The sequence below is a fragment of the Natrix helvetica genome (genome assembly GCF_964273705.1).
Source record: "Natrix helvetica genome assembly, chromosome: 4".
Classification (NCBI taxonomy): domain Eukaryota; kingdom Metazoa; phylum Chordata; class Lepidosauria; order Squamata; family Natricidae; genus Natrix; species Natrix helvetica.
The window spans coordinates 57,507,147-57,533,894 of NC_138550.1; the positions used below are offsets into that span (position 1 = coordinate 57,507,147).

The window sequence follows — 26,748 nt, forward strand, 5'->3', positions numbered from 1 at the left end:
AAGCACCTGAATTGTGATTACATGACCATTTGATTATGGGGGGCTGCAACAGTCATATGAAAAATGATCATGTCACTTTTTTCAGTACCATTGTGTCTTTGAGTGGTCACTAAACGAATGTACAATGGTCGTATGTTTGTAAAGTCGAATGGTTCTAAGTCGAGGATTACCTGTATCCTTCCTTCCATTTACTCAATTAAATGACTAATATAGAACAGAATGACACATTCAGTTTTAACCGCACAAAAAGTCATAGCAATGATTTGTTCTTCCTTCTTGAGCACTTACATATAAAATCGCCACCTTCTTCAGCCATTTCTGGTATCTGCCAAAACCAAAAGGACAGAAATATCAATCAGATCATTAGAAAGTCTTCCACAAAACTAAGTCATCTTAAAGCTCACTAATTTTCCTGCCTTAAAAACAATGTACAGCATGAATAAAATGAAGTATCCACAATGATATACTATCTCTGATCTGATTTTTTATTATCTGTAGCCGTGATGGCCAACCTATGGCACGTGTGCCAGCTGCTCTTCTGGGTTTAATCTCGCACATGCGCACTGGCCAGCTGGCCACTGCGCACACGCACACCAGCCAACTGCTCTCTTCCAGGTTCCAGGGTGTGTGCGCTCCAGTTTTGGCACTTGGTGCCGAAAAGGTTAGCTGTCATTGATCTATAGGCTTATATTAAGGACTGTCTGAATTACTAAGAATTCCAGAAGAAATACTGTTTCCAGAAAGAAATATACGTATGTCACTATGTATACCAATGTACCAATATTTATGTTATTTTTTGTCCATAATACAAAACTCAGTTCCATATGTGTGACTTACCAGCCATGTTACCCATGTTAGTTAAAAATCACATCTTGAATTGAATTTAATACTTTATTTGGTCAAGTGTGATTAGAGACACAAGGAATATGTTGTGATATAGTCAATATTATGAAATAGATATAGGAACTGCTTAACAGTGGCATATAAGTTTAATAAAACAAATAAGTAAAGAAATGAATGAATAAATAAGGAGCAATGTAACTTTCAGACTTCTAATGTCTTCCAATGCCTTTTCTTGACTCCCAAGATTTCTAAGCATTTGTGATGCAATCTACCAATTCTTGAACTGGCAGAAATGTATGCTATTTGTTCTAATTACTGAGCAATAATGCATTGGAGAAAAAGTAAGGGATAAGGAATGTCACTAGATTATTTTTAGATTCAGATTTGACACTCTTCAAGTGCTCAGTCCATGTTCAGAAACATTTTGCTTCATGTGTACAGAGAAGAGGTTGTGACCATCACAAGTACTTCCTCCCACTTCAACCCATGCTCCTCCTCTGTAACTGGGATCTGCCAGTTAAGACTAGCAGGCATGGACGACTGCTTGGAACAAGGTGTCCAATCTTCTTTTCTGCAGCCCAAACCCAAAATGGTAATGATGGCAATGGTAATAATGGCAAAATAGTGCCCAGGAGCTAGAAGGGAGAATGCATATCCAGGGCAGCCTAAAGTGGAGAAAAGCAGCTCAACTAATACTTGGCCTGATTACATTGTCGATGAAGTGTGCTGGATTGTATTCATGGCAAAAGCTATGTTTGAAGAAGAGGGAAAATATTACTTTAAAACTGAAACACTTAAAAGAGAGTTGCTTTAGCCATGGGCTAGGATTGTTGTATGTCTACCTGCTTCCCTCTCAAAAACTTGAAGAGGTGTGGACTTCAACTCCCAGAATTCCCTCGCCAACAACTTCAATTCTGAGAGTTGAAGTCAACACCTCTTCAAGTTGACATGGTTGAGAAACACTGCTGTAAGGATACTACAAAAAAGATTCACATGAAAAAAGGGTCAAATTTTACAACCTTACAGAGGTTTAGAGAAGCATCTTTTCACTTTGGAAAAAGTAGTAACATTTGGTAATCCGCCTGAGAAATATATTCCTGCATAGGAAAATGTCAACAACAGGGAACCTGGCTGAAAAATACATCCTCTCTACCCCATAAGCTTTCAAGAACATTTCCAAAACCACATTTCATAATATTTTAAACCATGTTAATTAAAAAAAATGAAAACAATATATTTCACAATATTGTGTAAAACAAACCCTTGGGTGTAACTATCTCTGCTGCAACAAAAGGATACCACACCTATCCCTAAAATGACCCCAAAACCCTCCCAGATTTATTTAGCAGACAAGTGGCTAAAAGTAGTCTAATTACCAGATAGATTACAGTGCAGGTCAATTCGGAGTGTGCAATCCAGTCCTTTCACAAAACATAAAATGTACATTTATTTTAAAAAAAAACTCATGTGAAGAAAAATGATTTAATGCTGAAAATAAAAATAAAGGAGAATATTTGTCGCTCCGGGTTGAAATGAGGGGGTGCTCTCTCAGCTTGTTTTGTTTTCTTGCAGATGTTTCATCACCCAAAGTAGGTAATGTCATCAGTGCTTTTAGCACTAAGAAAACAACCAGGTTCAGAGAGCACCAAGACCCCACAGAAAATAAGAGAAGGAAAGGAATACAAGAAAAAAACTCTAGTGCTTATTAACAAATTGTTTCTTGTTTATTAGATTTATATACCACCTTTTGTACAAGAGCTCAAGGCAATATATACAGTACATGACACAACTGAGAGAGGTTTGATTGACAAAGAGTGACTCACTCAATATTGCCCAGTGAGCTTCTGTAGCTGAGTGGACTGCAACATTTTGGCAATCATTATGTGCTTTCACTAGAGAAAGGACATGGGGGTGAGAGCTCTGAGTACTTATTTAATTCTTACAGTTTTAAAAGTTAGTTTTATAGTGAGATGAACATTCTCTGTGTGGCATAAAACCACGATAACATGAATACTCAGGAATAAATCTTGGACTCCAATGGTAGAGTTAACTGTATCGGAGGCTTCAACCAGTAGAATTGCAAAAAGAATGTTGAACTGCGGTTTCAAAACAAACCTTCTTAATTCTTACTCTGCTATAAGCTTTGGAAGACAGATAAGCAAGGGATCGAAGTTGCTCTACTTATTTCATAGCAGACATTGTGAGAATGAAGGGGAAAGAAACTACTATTCAATCTTATAAAGTCACACACCAACAAAATGACAAAAACAAGATTAATATATTTTACACTGAGATATCTGTAAAAAAAATCCTAAAGCCTTATATACCTATGAAAAAAATGGTTTTCTGTTACCTTTTAAAATCCTATTTGCAGAGACCAAAGGCCAAATTCCAATTCGCTATAAAAAGTAATGATAGTCATTGCAATGCTATCGTTGAAAAATAATAAATATATATGAATAATGACACCAACTAAAGAAATAATGTCAGTTGGTGAAAATAATTCATATCTGTACTAATCTGTTCAGGGGTATATTATTCATCATGATAAGTGAGATCAAAATCCAATAAATATAAAAACACAGAAGATCATATCATTATGTCATAAGTGAGTGTTGAGGAAAACAGATGGCCATCTGAAGGAACTGTTTAACATCAACTCTAAATATTGCAGGGTTTAAATGATAAACATATACTATAAAACTATTTGCCCAATCAACAGATTTTTAATTCATTTATATTACAAATTAGATGAAGTATGGGTGGGAGATGACAGATTAACATATGAATTCATACTTGAATTGATTCCTGCCCCAAATCCACTTCATGTGTTACAGTACTCTCTTCCAGTATTTAAGATTGCCTTAATTTCAAGCCTGAACAATGCCTTTAAAATGTAGTCCTTGGTTGCTTGTATGAATGTGACACAACTGACCCCTACTGGCCCCCAGAGATAGTTACTAAAATTGTGTTACCCATTCGTATTGAAGAAAAATGCAATATACTTTTGACAATATTGCTTCAGTGATAAAAAAAAAGTCATCCCATTTATAACCAATACCAGTACAGCACAGTAGGTAGAATGTATCAGTGCAACTGAGTGGAAGAAAGAAAATTAAAACTATACTCACTTACCTGGAAGTAAATCAAGTTAACAAATTTAGTTCCAAGTTCTAATTTAGTTCATTTACAGAATAGTAATTAGGTGAGATTTTAGCAGACAATTAGTACTTTAGAAATGAGATAGAAATAAAGTGCTGCAATAAAATGAGCTGTAGGAAAAATTCTAGAAAATGTGGGATATTATCTTATATATTTTAAAATGAAAACATGTCACTGCAAATCCAGAGTTAAACTTAAAAGTAAGTCTGAAATAAAAGCATACAGTATATTCTGCTAAAACATCATATAACTATAATTAAAAGTGTCCCTGCCCAAACGTCATTCTTCTGATTCTTCCAAAGTACATGTAATACAGTATATTTACTAAGTTTTGTCAGAAAATAGTGAGATTTGGCCCTAAATACAAGCAAGTAGCATAAAATGTATGTCCAAGCCCCTTGGAAACATGTCTGCTGATCTTTCATTATTTTAATTTTGAAACACAATCAGTGAGATTTAATGGTGATTAATTGTGGAATTCTATACAGTACACATATACTAGTTGTTCCACTGAATACTGTACACTGAACTTGTCTTAACATGCCATTCAGACACAGTTTCTCCATAAATCAGTCTTGCTAATAAATCTGTAATCACTAACTCTTATTATAGAGGAAGAAATGCTTACTACTATGGAAGGAGATTTCTGCGTATGTTTAATATTAACCACACCTTAAGAACTATCAAGTCACTAGTGATTAGTACAGTATTCCACTTCTTACTGTTCAATCATAAGAGTGCAAAGATGGTAAAAAATATGTGCTTTGCTTAAGGTTTCAAGTATTCTTTCCATGGTTTCCCTTATCCATGCAGTAGGTGCTTGGAGTTACTTTGCATACGGCGCTTAAAAGCATGAGATATGTTCGGGTGATCAAATTCCTTCATATGAAGTTCGAGAATAAACTTTTGCATTAGAGAGACAGAGGTGGTCCCTTTCGTCTGGTGGCTAAGAAAAAGCCCTTCGTGAATTTTGGAACAGGCTGTGGCAGAATGGAACAGGTGAGTTTTGCAGCAGTTAAAGCGCTGCGTTCCAGATGTGGTGCGGTTCTGTTGCTGTATGCTGCCCGGGGCAGAGTCGCGATGCCTACGAGAGGACGAACGCGGAGTCCGACCCAGCCAGATTAGAGAGCGCCTGGCTTTTTTCTCTGCCGATGATTCGAGTCTTAAATCCGGGCGAAGGGAGGAGGAAAGGAAGGATCCGAGGCGGCTCCGTCCTCCTCCTCCTGCAAACCCTTTGCCCTTACTAGGCTGGCGAGTGGTACCCACAGAGGCCCATCCCACCGACGCTCGCTGGACGGCTCGTTCTGTGCCTCATTGTCGCTCCCAGGTTATCCCACCCGGTTCTAGCGCGGGATTGGGGAGAAAACAAAGGGCGGTGGAGCCTCGACGGCCGAGGGGGGCGGCGGCGGCGGCGGCGGCAGCAGGAAAGCCCCTCACCTCCACGCAGGGAGGCAGCGGCTTGCCTGGGTCGGGCCGGGCCGGGGATCCGGGAGCGGCTCCGCCGGGTTTTGCCTCGGACCCGCCTCACCCTTTCACAGTGCGCGCGGCCGCGGGCGGCTGCTGCCTGTAACAAAGAACAGGCGGCGTGGAGGACCCGAGCGGGACGGAGGGGAGGGAGGAGCAGGCGGCAGCACGGGCGGAGAAGGTACCCCGCCGCGCCGCCCTGGGAAACTCCACGGGTGGAAAAGGGCTCACCGGCACTGGGTCCTGCGCACGGGGCAAGGAGCAGTTCCTGGAAGTAAGAGAGAGACGCGGATCAAGGCGGGGGCTTGGCATTACCTGTTTTTGGAATGTTGATACCCGGATCGAGTCCGGACTCCAGGTTCCGATCCGAGCCGGAAGCCACGCGCCACCGGAAGCTAACGCGTGACGTCGCAAAGCATCATGGGAATTGTAGTTCGGGGCGGGATAAAGTTGGGTTGCTCGAACCAGATAGACGGAAAAGTTGACAACTGTCAGCCAAGCTGACTGGCAGCACAGAAAGGAAAGGAGAGAATTACTGCCTTAGTAGCTCCTGTATGGACATTAGCACTGGTTCGATTACTGCCATTCCTTCTCGAAGTCCGAGAGAAATGAGGGCATTAACAGAATGCAAAGGCACAGACTTGGCAATAGAAGTGGATTACTAAAAGCAGTAGAATGAATAAAAGCTGATTACGTCCAACTTTTGATCAAGCAGATGACTGTGATGAAGCTAGTTTGCGTTAATGCATTTCCTTCAAGTTACCAGTGATTGTCACTATCATTGGAGACTTTTATTTTAAAATAGGAGAATATGTCTTGAGTAGCGTTCAGAATGGAGCTGTAGCTATAGCTTTCAGTTCCAATTCTGTAATTCAGATATAAATTGAATGAACAAAGAAATTCCAATTAAACTGTTATTTCACAAATGTGTTCTGTGTCCCAATATGACCATGGAGCAATACCTGATTTCCAGACTGAAGGCTCATTTTCATAAATGTTAACTATAGTACAAAGGCATCACACTATTTTTAGAGGACAGATCCTCGGTGAGACAGCTTTTTATCCCCAGTTCATTATGGAGACAACCTTGATTTCTCTACAGCTGTTCCCATTTTAAATCAGACTTTTCTATTGTATCCTGACACAATCCTTGATGTATGAACAAATGCTACAGTGCATATCATTCATATTGATGGTCAGGATGGTCTTATTTGATAATACCTACTGGTCAACTGAAGCTATTGGGGAGAGGGGAATCTCTGGTCACCAAGGTCCAACTTCCATGTCCATTCCAACTTGGCAGAAGAAACAACATCTGGATTCTACAGAAGCATCTGTCCCATAATACTTGACCTGCACTTCTACCTTAGGACCTTCTATCAAAAAATAAATGTTTAAGAAAAGACTTAGGTTGAATTTTAGCTGGAGAAAGCTCTATTGGTGGTTTTGCCTGAAATAAGTTGTTCTTTCAACAAAGAATTTTGCATGTCTGTGTTTGCATTGTCTTTATTACTTTGGAAAGCAGAATATCCTTTTACATATTATATGGGCTATTTCTAGATGCTGCTGACTGGCCGTTCATTAGCAGCACCATTACTTTCCTGCAGGGTTTACCAATCTGGTATATTTGGGATTTGGGTTGAAACTGTCATGAGTTCTGCCAATTCCCAGGCTAGCCCAAGAACGGCCAACATTATCCAAAGATAGCCCAACTGAGAGGGTGATAGAGTAGAAGACTGGCTAGGATGAAGTGAGAGATAGCTCTCACAATGTGTCCTGTCAGCTTTCTCCTGCTTCACCCTAGCTTATTCTCTGCTCCATCAATGTGTCAAAAACTAGTGGAACATTCATAACCATACTAAAAAACCTGGATAAATGATATGGATCAACTTGATCATGTCACAGGCCAGATCATGACGTATCGTGATGTCTTTTACCTTTGCCTGGGTGGGCGTGGCCTGTGCGTGACCCTGTGAGCCGCCAGTTTGACAGGCCTGATATGGAGCATTCCAATGATTTATGACTTTAAAGTTACATGCTTTAAGAACAATTCTCTCTCTCTCTCTCTCTCTCTCTCTCTCTCTCTCTCTCTCTCTCTCTCTCTCTCTCTTCTCTCTCTCTTACACACACACACACACACACACACACACACAAAAAGACATTAGTTAAGGGAGAAATAAAGCCAGGAGAATCTATCAATTATTGTCCCTCAGCAAAACTGTATAGAGAGGACCATCCACAAGCCGCATTGCTGAGGCAGATTACAGCATGCCCATCAAAGCAGATCAAATTTTGCTGGCAAACGTTTCTGCCAACTCAGGTTCTGGAGGAATGAATGCAGTCATGAGGAAGAACCCTGGACTATCTTTGAATAGGCTGACCTGGCTGACTGAGTATGCTTTGATGTAGGAACATCCCAAGAGAATAATTGTATGGTTGCTGCTGCATAGTTGTTGAAGCCTAATAATTCTCTCTTTACAAAAATCTTCAAACTGTTCTGTTGCTGTAACAGAGGAGAATTGCCGGGAGAGATTTCATGGCATTCCCTTCTAGCTTGGGCCTGCTAATGAGGGGTTTATTAACCCAGAGAGGTGGAGGAAGCGGGGGATTAGGGGTTTTTTAGTAAAATGTTTTGTAAAGCTTTTAAGGGGTTCCAGGGAGCGGGGAGGGTTGGTTTGGCCCTGGGGTATGGATACAACCAGGCCAACATGTAGGGTCAAGACGGAAGGGAGGGTCAAGACGGAAGGTAGCGAAGCGGAGCGGGTGGGAGGAAATAACATCCCTATAAGGGGAATTCCAATCACGACGGTCGTAGGGAGGGGCAGGCGCGAGGACACCAGAAGAACGTATAGTCGGTTGGCAGACCGGGGCCACTGGATACGCCCGGTCGCTTGCACCAACCCCCGCAGACTAGGTGGACAGGATCAGCAGAGCCTGGGCCTTAGGCTGATGTTATGTAACGCGAGGTCCGTGGTTAACAAGGCCCCCCTCATCAGTGACTTGATCACAGAGGGGGAGCCGGACCTCGCAGGAATAGCGGAAACCTGGTTGGGCCCGGAGGGGGGGTTGCCCCTCAGGGAAATGTGCCCTCCAGGTTACCGTGTATTCCACCAGCCACGGGCCCAAGGTAGGGGTGGGGGGGTAGCAATTATCATCCGGGACGATCTGGCACCGAGAGAATTCACTGTGTCGCAGACATCTGGTTGTGAGTCTCTGGGCGTAAAGTGGGGTCCAGGGAGTCAGTTGGGCCTGTTGATAGTATACCTGGCTCCCCGCCATACATCAACGGCCCTGCCCGAGCTCCTCGAGCGGATCGCGGAGATGGCGGTTGAGACCCCCAAACTACTAGTGATGGGGGATTTCAACCTGCCGTCAACGGGAAAGGCATCCGAGGTAGCCCGGGAATTCATGGCTTCCATGACAGCCATGGGTTTGACTCAAGTAATTCAGGACCCCACTCACGAGCGAGGCCACATTCTGGATCTTGTGTTTGTCTCCGACCAGTGGACGAGTGATCTGGGAAGAGGGCATTTAGTCATCACGCCCCTGTCATGGTCAGATCACTCACTTCTCCAGCTTGACTTCCCTGGCGCTACTCCCCACCGCGGGGAGGCGGAACCAGATTATCCCAGATGGTTCCGCCCCAAGCGCCTGATGGAACCGGATAGGTTCCAGGCTGAGCTTGGGCCATTTCCTGCTGACCTGTCCCGCTCCCGGGCTGAGGACCTGGTAGCCGCATGGAATAGTGCGGCTGCCGGTGCCTTGGACCGGGTGGCGCCTTTGCGGCCTCTCCGACGGCCACGATCGACCCGGGCCCCCTGGTTTAACGGGGAGCTAAGGGCGATGAAATGCCTTAGGAGACGCCTGGAGAGTAAGTGGAGATCCTCCCGCTCCGAAGCTGACCGAACACAGGTAAGAGCCTACATAAGGACCTACCTTGTGGCAATAAGAGTGGCCAAACGTCAGTATTGTGCCACTCTTATAGCGTCCGCAGAGAACCGCCCTGCTGCCCTGTTTCGGGTGACCCGCTCCCTTCTGTCACAGGAGCAGCGGGACCCCCCATTGCAGGGCAGGGCAGAGGAATTTGGAGAGTTCCTGCAGGATAAAATCGATCATATCCGGAGAGGTTGGACCCACTCCAGTGCTCCAGTGGGGACGTCCGAGACTAGTCTTGAGAGACCATGCTGGGAGGAGTTTGACCCTGTTGTCATCAAAGATTTGGACAGGTTGCGCGGGCGACTGCGGGCCACCACATGTTTACTGGACCCGTGTCCCTCCTGGTTGGTGCTGGCCTCCTGGGAGGGCTCACGAGGCTGGCTACTGGGGCTGGTGAACGCTTCGTTGGGGGAGGGCCGGATGCCGGCCGCCCTGAAAGAGGCGGTGGTCAGGCCCCTGCTCAAGAAGCCTTCTCTGGACCCAAAGGAACTAGCAAATTATCGTCCTGTCTCCAACCTTCCTTTTTTAGCAAAGGTTGTTGAGAGTGTGGTGGCTCAGCAGTTTCCGCGTCACCTGGAGGAAGATGATTATCTAGACCCGCGCCAGTCCGGCTTCCGACTCGGTCACAGCACGGAGACGGCCTTGGTCGCGTTGGTGGATGATCTCTGGAGGGCAAAGGATGAGGGTTGTTCCTCCATCCTTGTTCTATTAGATCTCTCGGCGGCCTTCGATACCATCGACCATGGTATCCTATTGCGCCGGCTGGAGGGGTTGGGGATTGGAGGCACCGTGCTACGGTGGTTCCACTCCTACCTCTCTGGCCGGACGCAATGTGTGTTGACGGGGGAGCAGAGGTCGACCGCAAGGCCCCTCATTTGTGGGGTCCCACAGGGGTCGATTCTCTCGCCTCTCTTGTTCAACATATATATGAAGCCGCTGGGCGAGATCATCCGTGGTTTTGGGGTGAGTTACCATCTGTACGCTGATGATACTCAGTTGTACATTTCCACCCCAAACCACCCCAACGAGGCTGTCGAAGTGATGACCCGATGTCTGGAAGCCGTACGGGTCTGGATGGATGACAGCAGGCTCAGGCTCAACCCCTCCAAGACAGAGTGGCTGTGGTTCCCGGCTTCCCGATTCAATCAGCATATTCCATCGCTGACCATCGGGGATGAGCAATTAGCCCCGGTGGAAGGGGCGCGCAACTTGGGCGTCCTCCTTGACGATCGGCTGACCTTAGAAGATCACGTGGCGACCGTGGCAAGGGGGGCGTTCCTCCAGGTTCGCCTCGTGCGCCAGTTGCGGCCCCTTTTGGACCGGGAGGCCTTGCGCACAGTCACTCACGCGCTGGTGACGTCCCGCCTGGACTACTGTAACGCTCTCTACATGGGGCTCCCCTTGAGGTGCGCCCGGAGACTGCAGTTGGTCCAGAATGCAGCCGCGCGGGTTATTATGGGGAGATCGAGATTCTCCCATATAACACCTATCCTGCGCGAGCTGCACTGGCTTCCTGTGGCCTACTGGGTGCGCTTCAAGGTACTGGTTACCATCTTCAAAGCGCTCCATGGCACAGGGCCTAGTTACCTGCGGGATCGCGTCCTGCCCCATACATCCCTGCGACCCACTCGCTCACACAGGGAGGGGCTACTCCGGGTGCCGTCCTCTAGAGAGTGCCTGGGGACGGTGCCCAGGAGTAGGGCCTTCTCTGTGGTGGGCCCTACCCTTTGGAATGACCTCCCCCCAGACATCCGGACAACAACCGATCTTCGCTCCTTCCGTATGAAGCTGAAGACCTACCTGTTTTGTCAAGCCGGCCTGGCATAACGTTACTATCTTGCCACCCCAGGTCATTTTACAATGGGAAATTTTGTTTTTAATATTTTTGGGGTTTTAAACTTTGTAAGTATGCTTATTTATGGACTTATTTTTACCTCCTCTGCACGATTTTATGGTGCTATCTTGATTATTGCTCTGTACGTCGCCCCGAGTCCCTGTGGGGAGAGGGGGCGACTAATAAGTTCAATAAAATAAATAATAAATAAATAAATAATGCACTAGATAAGAAATCCTGTCATTCCCAACCAAACCCTGCCAATTGGGACCCCTGCCCATTCTTTAAGCCAAACCACTTATTCTATTTTTACTGATACATTGGGGCTATTTGCATAACACAGGGATGTGACTTGTCTGAGGAGTGAGTGAAGTTCATTTTCTTTTGAATGGAGCAAGGGGATCTATTCTTCCACAGAAGACAGAAAATAATGTTTCATTTTCAGCACTTCTATATTAGTAAAGAGAAAGCAATTTAGATTGTTTTCCAGTTGTTTTCCTAGATTGTGCATGTGCAAATAAATAACAGTTTCCATTTTCTATCTCTGCCTCTATCTCTAAATCCCCTTTTCACCTTTATAGGTGGTCTGTGTCTTCCTCTATGAATTCTCAATGAGAGGCTTGGGATTTTTAGGATTCTGCACAGGATCTTAATTGTTCCTAACACCACACTCTTTGGGACTCAGAGATCTGGTATCATTTCTGAGATCTGTTGGAGCTACTCTCCCATCTTAGGAGTCACAGCCCCTGTTGTGTATTGAACTCTCCTGCCATAGACTTGCATTGCTAACTTCCCTGCCATAGACTTACATTGCTAGTTCCTGATTGGCTACGACGCAAGCAGCCTGCTGGCGGGAGAATCCAGCCACCCAATTGGTTAAACGCCTGACAGCTCGAGTATAAAAGAGCTGTCAGCTGTCTTTTGCTTTGCTGTTTGCCGCTTTGTGTTTGCCTTACTTCTGAGCTGTTGTTACTGTTAAATAAAGGTTGTGTTAGCTTCAACCTGCCTTGCCTCAGTTCCTGTCTGCCTCGTTCTCCCTATAGAACACTGGCGACGAAGGTGGGATCAGGTCTGAGGTAAAGGACAAGAGAAAAGCCACTGTTTGAGCTGACTATAGTCACAAAGCGACGAAAGGTTGCTCAGAACTGATTTTTTTTTTCTTCTGCCCGTCCTTCTCAGGATGGCCACCCAACTGGCATTCACGGCATTCAGCCCGGCCACCGAAAACCGGGAAGCTTACCTCGAACGGTTTGAGTGCTTCCTGGAGGCAAACAATTTCACTGATTTGTCTAGTGGCTGTAAAAGAGGCTATTTCCTCAGCGCCTCAGTGCCTCAGTGCTGCTGGTCATCCGCAATAGTGAAACAGTCCCGGCGGTCCAGAGGCGCTTGTCTTGGCAAGGCGTGTTCAGGAGGCCGAAGAGCAACTGGCATGGCCGCCCTACACACCTTGGCCAAATGTCCCTTCCTGTCACATGGCATACAAAATGTCTGACAAATCTACCGCAGAGATTCAAAGATTTCTGCCACCGGCCACCCATGCCAGCAGGAGCCATGCAGTCCACCACGACGCAGTCGATGCAGACGATTTTTCCGACATAGATGAAGACATCAGCCACCTCAACCTGACAACCCAGAAAAAATGAACTCAGATAGATTTGTTGCCTCAGCTGGGTTGCCTCAGTTGCGGCGGGAACCACGCAAGGTCGGTTTGCAGGTTCAAAGCTGCCATCTGTCAACGTTGTGACAGGAAGGGACATCTGGCCAAGGTGTGTAGGGTGGCCATGCCAGTTGCTCTTTGGCCTCCTGAACACGCCTTGCCAAGACAAGACAAGCGCCTCTGGACCGTCGGGACTGTTTCACCAGCAGCACTCTGAATGGGCTGTCAGTCATGCATCACTTTCAAAGCCGGCTCACATTTTTTTCCTGGCTGTCCAAATTGAGGGAAAGACTTGTAAAATGGAGGTGGACACTGGCTCCTCTAAATTCCTCGTTTCTTGTGGCACCATCAAGCGAATAGTGCCCAGCCTTACTAAGGCTAACCTTAAGCAGTGCCCGATTCGCCTCAAGGACTATCAGGGCCAACCAATTCCTATTGTGGGCTGTGGCACATTTCAGGTTGCCACCCACAACTTCCAAGGACCTCTTCCCCTCGTCATAGTGTTAGCTTCAACCTGCCTTGCCTCAGTTCCTGTCTGCCTCGTTCTCCCTACAGAACAGCCCCAAAATGCAGCTACCTGTACTAGGATCATTTTGGCCTTTACTTTTCACATCCTCTTCAGTTCCTCCTTTGGGCCCTGGTACTTCTCTAGCTTCTCACTCTTTCTTCCTGATGTTGCTGTCACTTGGCACTGCTGCATCTATCACCACTGCTGCCTTTTGGTCCTTGTCTAATATCACGATGTCTGGTTGATTGACTAGTACCTGCTTTTCTGCGTGGGTCTGGAGGTCCCACAGTATCTTAGCTTTCTTAGTCTCCAAGATCTTCTGTGGGATCTCCCATCTGGACTTAGGACAGTCTACCCCATATTGTGCTGATGTTTCAGCATGCAATGCCAGCTATTTGGTTGTGCCATTGTGTATGCTGTTCCTGCCTGCATCTTACATCCTGCCACTATGAGTTGGACTGTCTCTGAGACCCCTCTGCATAATCTGAAGCTTAGATCTCGTCTAGTGTGATAGACTCTTGCTTCTACTGTATGAATCTGGTGCTTAATGGCTATACTTGTGTTGCTATGACCAGTGCCTCAGTGCTCTTTTAGTCCAGCTCTTTCCACTCATTGGTAGGATTTCCCAATATCTGCCACCTCAGCTAACTGTTGATGGTACATTCCATGCAGTGTCTTGTCTTGCCATAGCTCTTCCTCTGCTTGATTTTCCTCCCATGTCTGCTTTTGCCTCAAACATTCTCTCAGCAGCTCGATTTGGGTGCCATCTTAATGATGTATTCCTGGGTGCTCTGAGTTTCATCCAGGACAGTGGCTTTGACACTCACTACACCACAACCACCCTCTTTCCAGGGAGTGGATAGTCTCTGGGTGTTGGCCTTGAGGTAAAAACCTCCATACATAGCAAGGGGCTTTGGCAGCCTCTGTGTCCTTCTTTGACCAGCTCATTACACTGGCAGGGTACCTGATGAGTGGCAGAACACACATTAATGGCATGGATCTTTTTCATCCTTGCCTCATCATGTTCCTATATGACTATGGGATACCAAGGTACTTGTAACTGGTCTGTGTGTCTGCTATGTGGACTATTGGTAATCCCACCCCATCAATCTTAATTGCTTCCTTGTCTTGGGCAATTTCTCTTGTTTATGAGCAACTGGTATAGTATAAATCTTTATTACGGTCAAAGACCAGCAAAACACATTACTTTTTACCATATGTTAAAAGTACTGACATTAAAATATAATTAAAAAGTATTGACGTTAAAAGTGGATAATAACATACATGTTCTCGAATTGTTCGGGTCACTCCCTGGTTTACCTGGGTGCAAAGCCGTTAAGTATGGGAGTAAATACAATGGTCCAGAAATTGTTAGAGATATGTCCAAATAATTTGTACAAGATGACAACTATACTTCTGTAACCAATTTTTTTCTTGTGGACATTGCAGCAACACAGAACTTCGCCACTGCATACGTGGTAGCCGGGTTTGTGTCCTGGAGGAGAAAGCCTACATAAAAATTGTCTGCCCTCCCTGGCAATCTCTCTAATAAGGGGAGAATATGTGCAGACCTACAAACTCTATATAGCTCACAGTGTAATAGAACATGTGAGATATCTTCAACTTCTCCTTTACCACATATACAAACCCATTCTGCTATTGGTGTTCTCTTATACCTGCCCTGGAGGAGAATGTTGAAGGAACAAAGTTAAATCTGGCTCTGAAGAAAGCTATTCTTTGGGAAGATCAGGTCATTTAAATATCTTGCCGATTCCCACACACGCTGTTTGATTCTGTCCCTACTGTGGAGAGGCAACCTATTTAGTTCTTCTTGGAACTCCATGTCCTTCATTCTATTGATTACTACTTGCTTTGCTTGGTCAAAGCCTAGGGACATTAAGAATACTGGTGAGAGCCCATAAGAGCCCAGCTTGTGATAAATTGCCTGTTTCTAGGGGGAGGGGAAGTTGTCAGTCAACACTAGTGAGGACAGTGTATGAGCAACTGGCATTTTAGTCTCTGGTGTTGTTCCCAGTGCCCTTCCAAATTGTGATTTTTGTAGTCAGATTTTTGTGACAAGATTTTGTAGTCAGAATTAGATTCAGTAAAATAAAATGTTTTAAATTCTAAGCATAATGCTTCTTTGCATCATGAGTTGAGATTCTAAGATTAATAATAATTAAGAAGTCTGATTTCTTATTCTTAATCTAGAACCAGAATTCAACTCAGTGGATAAACCCAGCTACTATAGCTGCATCTCACAATTGTAGGCTTATCTAATCTTTGAAACCAGACCATAATATCATCACAGTTAGCATATTGAGAGAGAAAATGTAATACTATAGAAGGTTGATTTCATGTTATATGAAAAAAGGTTTGCCAATAATTGTTAATATACAGTTAATATTCTATTTTATACCTTGAATTAGGATAGTTCCCATATGTAAAGTTAGAAGAATTTAAACATCTGACTCTATTCCTGGGTGCCTATGCTATCTATGGTTTTCATCCATATAAATCTCAAAAACTTTCAAATGACTAGCCAGGAGACAAGTGGAAAGAAGAAAACTGCATTTTGCCTTTCTGAGTGCCATAAAAAATCACTCATTTTCTTTCCATAAATGCAACTTGAAATGTCACCCTACCCCACTTACTGACTGAAGTAATATTGAAAAGATACTACTAATTAATAATTGCAATATTTGTATTGGGCATATTTGGGCAAGTAAATGCTAAAAAAGGAAGACAACATTATTAATATAATTCTTTTTAGGAAAACCCATGTGTCATCAAATGATAAGAGGCAAAAATCAGAGTTTTTGTAAAGCTTCCCTTGCCTATTGAAATGGGGCATAAATATTAAATTCATTTCAGAAGAATATGAGCAAGATGTTTCCAATGATTTACATCTTAACTATATTTTAATTTTTATAAATCAATACAATACAATACAATAGCAGAGTTGGAAGGGACCTTGGAGGTCTTCTAGTCCAACCCCTTGCCTAGGCAGGAAACCCTATACCGTTTCAGACAAATAGCTATCCAACATCTTAAAGACTTCCAGTGTTGGGGCATTAACAATTTCTGCAGGCAAGCTGTTCCACTGATTAATTGTTCTGTCAGGAAATTTCTCCTCAGTTCTAAGTTGCTTCTGTCCTTGATTAGTTTCCCCCATTGCTTCTTCTTCTACCCTCAGGTGCCTTGGAGAATAGTTTGGCTCCCTCTTTTGTGGCAAGCCCTGAGATATTGGAACACTGCTATCATGTCTCCCCTAGTCCTTCTTTTCATTATACTAGACATACCCAGTTCCTGCAACCGTTCTTCATATGTTTTAGTCTCCAGTCCCCTAATCATCTTTGTTGCTCTTCTCTGCACTCTTTCTAGAGTCTCCACATCTTTTCTACATCGTGGTGACCAAAACTGAATGCAGTATTCCAAGTGTGGCCTTACCAAGGCATTATAAAGTGGTATTAACACTTCATGTGATCTTGATTCTATCCCTCCGTTGATGCAGCCTAGAACTGTGTTGGCATTTTTGGCAGCTGCTGCACACTGCTGGCTCATATTTAAGTGGTTGTCCACTAGGACTCCAAGATCCCTTTCACAGTTACTACTGTTGAGCAAAGTACCTATACTGTACCTATGCATTTTGTTTTTGTTGCCTAAATGTAGAACCTTACTCTTTTCACCATTGAATTTCATTTTATTAGATAGTGCCCAATGTTCAAGTTTGTCAAGATCCTTCTGTATCTTTAGCCTATCTTCTGGAGTATTGGCTACTCCTGCCAGCTTGCTGTCATCTGCAAATTTGATGAGTTATCCATTTATTCCCTCATCCAAATCATTGATGAAGATGTTGAAGAGTAGTGGGTCCAAAACAGAGCCTTGGGGTACTCCACTACATACTTCCTTCCATGAAGATGCAATTCCATTGAGGACTACACGTTGAGTGCGGTTGGTCAGCCAGTTACGAATCCATCTGGTGGTGATGCTGTCTAACCCACATTCTTCTACTTTATCTAGTAGTAGGTTATGGTTTACCTTATCAAATGCCTTACTGAAGTCCATGTAAACTATATCGATGGCATTCCTCTGGTCCACTAATTTGGTCACATTATCAAAGAATGCAATAAGATTAGTCTGGCATGATCTGTTTTTGACAAACCCATGTTGGCTTTTGGCTGTTACTTTGTTTGCTTCTAGGTGTTTGCTAATTCGTTGGTTGATTATCTTTTCCAGAATCTTTCCTGGTATTGAATCTTTCCTGGTATTAAATCAACTTGTATCTTCCTTACATAATCATTTTGCTTTGAACAGAAATAAAGTTGGTCAATATATCAACCCACTGCAGTGTCAGGATGCTATTGGAGCTGTGGTGGTGCAGTGGCTGGAATGCAGGCTAATTTAGCTCACTGCCAGGAGTTCAGTCGTCACTGGCTCAAGATTGGTGTGGATTCAAGATTGGTAAAACGAGGATCCAGATTGCTGGGGGCAATATGCTGGGGGCAATATGCTGATTCTGTAAACCACTTAGAGAGTGTTGTAAAGAACTATGAAGTGGTATATAAGTCTAAGTGTTATTGCTACTCATTTCTATTAAAACAATTAAGATAAAATCACAAACCACACAGCATACCTTTGGTACCTTTTCTTTAAAATCCAGCAACATAATTTTGAGTCATTCAAATAACAGTTTTAAAAGTGTTCAAGTATTTTTAAGAGTTACAGAGCAAGTCCTTTTGTTTTTAATTTGGCATTTCAGTCTGCTTATGTGCCAACATAAAGCTATACAATTTTTTTAAAAGACAAGACGGAATGTCATGCAACCAATTCTAACTCCAGGTACATGGAAGCAAGTTTACATCTAAAGATATGTGTCTAAGCTAAACATAGCATAGGTAGTCCTTGTTTAAAACCATTTATTCAGTGACTGAAGTTATGATGACATTGAGTGGAAATTCTGGTCCCAATTAGAGTTGTTAAGCAAGGACTACCTGCACTTACTATGAAAATAAAGTATTTCATACAGATAACCCCATAGCAGTCAGTCTATAATATTACAAAAATGAGAATTTCCACAACTTTCCAGAAATTGCTGCTTCATTTCAATAATGTTTTGTATGTTGGAGTTCATTAGGCTGTATTTTTAACATAATTATTGCAGGTTATGCAAATCATTGATCCACAGGAGGAACAGTTTTATTTCAACGAATTATTTTTGTTTATTGATTTAAATCACAGTGATGGAACTGGCACCAGATTTACCCTGAACAAATGTAATAGAACTTGGTTCTAGGATCTACAATCAAGCCATATATTCCACAGCAAATCCCTACTGAGTCAGAATACATAATGTTTGGTAAGATAGGCAAAATCACTAAGAAATGTTTTCTTTTTAGATGAACAAATTATAATATCCAATATAAAGAAATGGGGAACACTTCCCCTTATCTTTTCAAATAAGCAAGCTATGTCAAAACAGTAACATAATAATTGAAACTTAAAAAAAGTGAACATGCTCTAATGTCACCTGTCAATATGCTGCCATTAAATTATTAAAATATTCTATTTCAGGATTTCCAAGGCACATTGCAATATTGGCAATGTTGTTTCCAAGTATTGTGGAAGTAAAAAAAGTAAGCTTCAATAGTCTGTGGTTCCTTATCTTAGACTAAAAGGATATCTACAGAACAAAAAAAAATTATATTCCTATTAAGTAATTATATAAATTGCCAATTTGTATTACTAGCATCTATCAAAAGCAATACCATTTATAAGTGTTTAACAACTACTGTATCGTGTTTCCCAATTCAATATTTTATTTTTCCTCCAGAAACATGTTAAGGCTGAAATTTTATGCATTTTTATCTGGGAATACATTTGCACAGTAAAATGTTTCCCAGTTTATAAATCTGAAGGAATATGATAGCATCAGAATTCATTAAAAGGTATACATTTTCATGAACTGTTTCTTATTTCATCAGCCTTCATCAAGTTCATGAAAGCTTATGCATATTAACAATATGTGTTAGTCTGCAATGGTGAATCCAGACTCCATCTGATTTTTAGATCTCGTGAACTAATACAGATCTCTCCTACAATTTTCTTAAATCATTCAACCTTTATCACAATGTCTTGTTTTTTCCCCATTTTCCCGCAGGCACAATAGCCCGTTTAAATTTTGCATTGTGGCTCTTTAAAAGTGCAACCACTACAGATATGCATTAATGCAATAGTTTTTCATTGTAACTCTCAGCTATACTTGAATTTCAAGCAAAAAAGCATTTTAAACCTAATTACGTATATTTTAGACTAAGGCCTACTGAATTAAATTAGCTAATTTCCAAATAAATATGAGTTATTCTCTACAGTTTAGTAACCATAGTTCTAACTCCAATCATTCCCTATCTATGCTTTGCGATCTTCTGCAAACGACCTTGCTAGTAAAGCTCAAAAAGGATATGGTAGTTCATTTTTCTGTAAACAATTAGTCATGTGCAGCTGATACAATTTGGCAAGTTCTAGAATTTATGCATGTGGTCCAACTGATGAGCCATTCAGTTTGGTTTTGCTCTTAAAAATAGTTTTCTTGTTTAGAATTCGTGTTAAGGTTCCTCCTTTCTTTTGAGTACCATCAGATCTGGGTTGCTCTAGGTAGGAGAGATCATTATGTGATTGGCTCATTCCTGGGTCTTTTTTATGGTGTCTTCGAAGAAAAAATAACTTTGCACTCTTTTTTAATATTCCACCTGCAACAATGAAAATATATAGTTAGCTTCACAAATCAAATTTATCTGAAACCCTGAAGTTCCCTAAAGTATGGCAATTGAATGCTTCACAGCTATTCTGAATCCCATCAATTTCATAAATTCTGGTCAAGATTGGTGTGGACTTTAATCTAAGAATTGTGACCCCCCCCCCCCCCGATAATTACTGAATGTTTCTGAGTACCACCATAAACGGCAGGAGCTGTTGACCTGGTACACACCTTTTCTTAACAGTATCTGCAGGACATGAAATTAAATGTGTTTTGTAAAAAATCAGAAATGTCCAAAATCTCAAAATGTTAGGCTCCCACCTGAAACTGGAAAGATTTTGAGCTTCAAATGACAAAATTCATAATAAATTCACTTCAACTCCAGAATTAGCATAACTGGCTGGGGAGTTGAAGTTCACGCATCTTCAAACTGCCAAGGTTGAGAAACACTGATATACAGTATACATTTTACCAATAGAAATATTTTAGATACCAAAATGTCAGGAACAACCCACATTAACCTTGCAGACCTTCAGGGTTTCCTAAACCACCGGCTGTAATGAAAAGGTCATTAATCTCAGGGAACGGGAGCTAAAACTGAAACAGTGGGGTCCTTAAGACCTTTAGTTATACACCATCATATTTCATATGCCTGTGAATGTCACTCAGAAGTAGTAAGCTGAAACATGTCAAGAGAAGATTATCTAGCTCTAAGTATATTTGATATTGAAATTCATTAAATGGCTCCTTAAATGACTCTGATAGTTGGGAGTTTGAAAGAAAACATCCGAAAACACAATTATACATATTATATATTGATGATTTCCTATAAGTGTCATTTTTGTGATAAAACTGCTAGCCATCTCTGACTATTGAAGATGAGGCAGAACAAGGAAAAGGTTTTCCATAGGAAATTTCCTTGACATAGAGAAAATAGGTTTTCAAATAGTAAAGATTTCTCAGTTATCTTTGGGAAACAAATAACATGGACTTGCTGAATCAATGACTAGAAAAACATGGACAAAGTCCAGATAAAAGAAAACACATTGAATTGGCTCAGAATTCAACAAGAAAAGTTAAACCGTCTCTCTCTTTCTCTCTCTATCTCTCCCCCCTGCCTCTTGCAGTAAACTAGCTAAACTGAATGAATAGGTTTTACTTCAAACCTGCTCATCAGGTTTTTGCTGCTATTACAAAATAAATGCAATTCTGGCTCATTTTTATTAACTTTGTTTTAATAATTACTCATTTTAAATTAAACCTCTAATAATACTTTAGTAGCAATTACGTCTAGAAATAATATTTTCAGATTTTTTTTAGGTCTATAATGTATTCAAATATATTTATTTTTGGGAGGCTAAATAGAAAAGGAAACTGCATTCACCTACTGGAAGAAGGTACAAAATATCAAATGTTCCTGTGAGTGATGGTACAAATATTCTGATAGGTATTCAACAAATATAAAGGATTTTAAATTAAACATTTCATAAATTAAATATACAAATATTGTTTTTAATATTGAGCAAACTTTTCTTCAAAATGAATAAAAAATAATCATAATTAAAACTATAAGGAAAATCAATAATAGCTTTGATTATTATTCCTCCCCTCTCCCCCCCAAAAAACCCTCCTATTTGCATACTTTGAACAACCTAGAGTTACTATTATTTTTCAAAAGTATGCCAAGAATTCTCCCCAAACTTTGGGAGTATATAAGTGATTGGTTGGATTTCAAATCAGAAAGCTTACTTTCATCTAAGCATTTCCTCTACGTAAACTTTTCATTTTAAATGGACCTACTTCTAACTTCCAGCCTGGATGAGGAAAAAGGACTTTTAGGAAAATGGGTCAAAAAAAAGATTCAAACTTTTATATTGCGAATTTGTTCAACCTCTGTTTAGCACTTTAGAAGACCAAGCAAAGATATACAACTTTGAGGGGCTGTAGTCTTGAGTACAAGACTCTAACTACAAGATTCTAAAACAAGAGAAGTCTGTACAAAACTAAAAGTTATTATTTTTAGTTCATAAAAAGAAACTGAGCATAAGGTGTCTTTACTTTCACATCAGAAAGAGGGAATACTACTAAGTTGGAAAGGACAAGACATCAAACAAAACTTCTAGGAAGCAAAAAGAATATGTGGAAATCAGAAGCTAAGTCCAGAAATGGATTTCAATTGCATAGGTTGTGAAAGAATGATTTTTCCAGGATAGCCTAGGCCAGTGGTGGGCAACCTTTTTTTTCAACTGAGCCAAATCTCGCCAAAACCACGATTGAAATTTACTTTGAGAGCCACATTTTTAAAACCGAAAATACATAGGATGGTACACTGTTTTTAGTTTCAATAAGTTTTTATTGAGAATATTCTGCATGCAAGTATCCACATAGGTCGGGAGGATACAAATAACACAACTAATAAAACAAAAACTTTAGAACGATATTATTTATCGATAACGTTAAATTCCGTAAAATTTGCCTTACAATGTAGAGAAAATTACATCCTGACATTGACTGACAAAGTCACAACCACTAATGTGAACATTGGCCTTGCATTTCCTTGGATAGTTTGAATAAGTCAGGTTTGTATGTTGTTGTTTTTAATTTCATCTCTCTCTCCCACTTTCTTTCTTTTTTTCTTTTTCTTTCTCTCTCTCTCTCTCTGGCTCTTTGTCTCTCTCTCCCTCCCTCCCCCATCTCTGTCACTCTGTGTGTGTGTGTGTCTGTCTGTCTCTCACTCACTCTGTGTGTGTGTCTGTCTCTGTTTCTCCCTCTGTCTCTCTCCCCTCCCTTCCTCTCTCTCTGTCACTCTGTGTATGTGGGTGTGTCTGTCTCTCACTCATTCACTTAATCACTCACTCTGTGTGTGTCTCTCTGTCTGTCTATCTTTCTCTCCCTCCCTCCCCCTCTCTGTCTCTCTCTGTCTGTGTGTGTGTGTGTGTCTGTCTGTCAGTCTCTTTCTGATTCCCTCCCTCACTCCCTCTCTCTGTTCCTCTCTCTGTCTGTCTTTCTCACTCACACACACACACACACACTGTGGTCACCTTGTTGAGTGTTCCAATCACATTTGAAACACTCAACAACTGGCCTGCATTTATGGTATTTTGCAGCATTCTGCAGTCATAGGACCAAAATTGGTTGTCACTCGCCCGGGCTTTTGCAGAAGCTTCCCTCCGAAGCACGAGAGGAGGGAGGGGAGCGGGCACCCGGCACACAGAAGAGCCGCATTAAAGGGTGTAAAGAGCCGCATGTGGCTCCCGAGCCGCGGGTTGCCCACCACTGGCCTAGGCCAAGACTCTTGAAATGATCATACAGCCATTGAAGAAAAAAAATGAATTCTGTGGAAACAAATCTCTGCATTATAGATAGCTTTCATAGAAAGGTGAAAAGACATCTGTAGAGAAAAGGCCATTACAATTACCTCTTAAAAATGGTTGGGTCAAATACAGGTAAGGAGGGAGGGCAGGCGAGCAGGCGAGTGGGCCCTCCAAAGCACCGTACCGGAACGGTACCTGGTGCACCCAGCAGGCATCGGTACGCCCATACCAGGGCTTACCAGCTGCAACCCACCACTGAGCTAATGTTATCTGTTCCAGGAAGCTGAGAGAACAGGAAAAAAAGGAATATTGCCTAGGAGGAAAACTAAAGGCTCATGCTGCTATGCTGTGCAAAAGATAAAAAACCTACAAATGATGCCTGGTCTTCTTTGTCTTACATTGAAATCCCAAGAACCCACAAAAGAGTCTTTTTACCCACCAATTCCATTGTATTTAAGTACAATGACAATAAAGATTATACTTATACTTATACGTTTTGCTTAGATCTTCCCATCTATAGCTGTGCCATTTCATACTGTCATCTTGCAACTGGCATCATGGGAATTTTCTAGACTGCTTGCCCATATTGTAGGAAATTGTAATTACTTCTAAACCTGACCAAAAGAACTACATAATATCCTCAAATATTACCATACACTACTCTCCTTACACACACACACACACACAGGGGGGAGGGAGGGAGAAAAAGTTATCATTTGTATAATTTTATATTCAATAACAATTTCTGTAGCTTTAAATCAAAGGGCATGAAGATGCTTGTTCATCTCAATCACCATATTCAATCACAACACACTGATCTGTTACATAGATCAGAAGAAAAAGACTTACCAATATTTTGAAGAGGCAAATTTAAAAAAGAAAGTTTTTGCACTCTGCAGACCTAACAAAAATGGCGTGATTTTCGTGAAAATGGGCCCGGTTCCCCCCCCCAAAAGGGCATGAATAGCCTTTAGGAGACTTGTAGAGTGCTCCTGGGGGGGCGGGGCAAAAATGAGCAAAAAAACTTTTTTTTGTCAAAAAAAGGGCATGCATAGACTTTAGGAGGCTTATAGAGTGCTCCTGGGGGCTGGGGGGGGGCGGAATTGAGCATTTTTCACTCATTTTTGCCTTCCCCAGCCCCCATGAGCACTCTGAAAGCCTCCTAAAGGCTATGCATGGCCATTTTGGTGAAGGGAGTGGGATTTTGGGACGCAAAAAATGTTGTATTCAGTGTATAAGATGCACCCAGATTTTCAGCCTCTTTTTTGAGGGAAAAAGGTGTGTCTTATACGCCAAAAAATATGGTATATTCAAAAGACAGATAAATGGATTTACATAGGAACAATTCATTCTAGAACAAATCTGGGCATTTTATGGTCCCCAGGCCATATCTAATCCTGTCTTGCCCATTTGAAGTCACTTGGAAATTAGAAATCAAATGTAAATAAGTGTATACCATGCATGCAATACTTATTTTAAAGGTGACTGCTTTTTCAATTTAGGTACGTAGATGCATGTGTGCTTATGTCCCTTCATGTAATAAAAGCATACAAATTACTGCTTTTTATAAAGCAATAAAATTAATATTGAACAGAATTAAATTCAGCTTATTGGTTCGGCCCTCCATAATAATCCCAGTTTCTCATGTGGCCCCTTGGGAAAATTAATTGTCCAACTGTTCTAGAATAACACATACATATTGAAAAACCATAGAGAGGTTTTGTTACACACACATATAATTTCCATTTGTTATTTTTTCTTTTTAATTCTGTACTTTTTAAGTGTTTTCTTCAAAGACACAATCTGAAAGTAAAACAAAATAGCAACATGATTGCTCTGTTAAGAAGGCTGTTCCAAATTATTATCAGGAAAAAGTAAAGTACAAGAGGAAGTGGCAAGAAATACCACCAGCTTTCCTCTAATCTCTATTCACAACCCCAATGGGGGCGGGGCACCCCCACCCCACCCCCACGATATGCTGTACATTTTCTAAGTGTGCCCAAGGCTTAATAATATTCCGTGGTTTAAATACAAGACTAATTAGAACAGCTTCCCACTTCTGGCACTCTAAAAAGTTTTGGACTGGAATTCCAAAGATGCCTAGAACAGAGATGGGGAACTATGGTGCCCTTTGGGACTTGTGGACTTCAACTCCCAGAATTCCTGAGCCAGCATTCTGGGAGTTGAAGTCCACAAGTCATAAAGGGCCATAGCTGACTGGAGAAGGCTATGACACTGATACCCCTTTTAATAGGAAAGATTCATACCTTTGGACTTCTTCACAATTTCAGATTCTGAGATGCTTACAGAGCTCCCTGATATCTTATCACAGTCTTGGTCTAGTAGTGCATTGTTGTGCCATTGATCGTGACTGTCATCTAAGGTCCAGGCACCATGGCTGTGTTCCTGGGGTTCTTCAAGGGCAGATATCGTTTGGGAGGCAGCTAGTGATACTTTTTCATCGGAAGGGGATTGTGCAAGACACCCTTCAAAACTAAAAGTATCATCTTGTTTACAGGAGCCATCCATGGCTGCTGCATAGTCCATCATTAGTGCAGTTTTGCTGTCCTGAGATAAATTAGTCTGAAATATGAAAAACAAATATGACAGCCAAAACACCATTAGTTTGGAATAAAATTAGGACCAAAAAGAATTTTTATATCTAGCTTAAAATATTTGTGGCAATGTTCTACCATGCACACTTGGACATGCTTTGGAATAAAAAGTGAGTTTCCTTTAATTTCATAACCATGTTTATTTTTCCCAATGTTCTTCATACTGTTTGAAATAACTTTTAAAGTAAAATTTAATACAAATATTTCTTTTATAAAATCATACATAATGGGGCAGAGAGCCTGTTTGGAAATACATACCCATGGATCCTTAGTCATTGGGCTGGAATAGAAGTGGTTAAAATCTGCTTGATTTCTTCTTCTGCAAGACCATCAAGTGGTACAGCATCTCTTAGGAACTGGATCTGGCCTCCTTAAGGATTTTCCCTCTTCTTTTCCTTCTTGTCCACAGCATGTGGCACTTTTTGCCCTGGGTCTACATAACCTTTTGTCTACATAACCTTTTGTCCAGAATCATTTGGTTCTCAGCTTCAGCTGCAGCTCTCCTCTCTTTCTTCAAGGGCACTTTCTTCTTCCCCCCATTTTTTTGTCATACCTACTCATTTCTGAATTCACTTCGTATTCTCTTCTTTTAAATATCTATATTCAGGCTCTACATGTCTTAGAATACTGCAACTTGGGATCTCTTCTAACTTCTGTT

At 41.8% G+C, this 26,748-nt stretch overlaps 2 protein-coding genes across 6 annotated transcripts in view; both read right to left on the reverse strand.

Annotated features, from left to right (window-relative positions):
- Positions 1-5,878, reverse strand: part of PRDM15 (PR/SET domain 15) — a gene marked incomplete at its 5' end in the record, with an annotated part of 57,601 nt that extends 51,723 nt beyond the window's left edge. For 3 of the 5 annotated variants that reach the window (XM_081951321.1, XM_081951320.1, XM_081951318.1), the window contains 2 exons: positions 289-325; positions 5,785-5,878. In XM_081951321.1, the coding sequence (XP_081807447.1) occupies positions 289-316 (28 nt within the window). The other 2 variants (XM_081951317.1, XM_081951319.1) reach the window with 2 other exon arrangements.
- Positions 5,879-18,601: 12,723 nt separating this feature from the next.
- The window catches only part of C2CD2 (C2 calcium dependent domain containing 2), a 40,031-nt gene continuing 31,884 nt past the window's right edge, over positions 18,602-26,748 (reverse strand). The window contains exons 13-14 of the mRNA XM_081951812.1: positions 25,743-26,058; positions 18,602-20,153 (exon numbers count right to left, since the gene is read on the reverse strand). Of these exons, the coding sequence (XP_081807938.1) occupies positions 19,933-20,153; positions 25,743-26,058 (537 nt within the window). The 3' untranslated portion in view covers positions 18,602-19,932. The remainder of the gene's footprint in view (positions 20,154-25,742; positions 26,059-26,748) is intronic.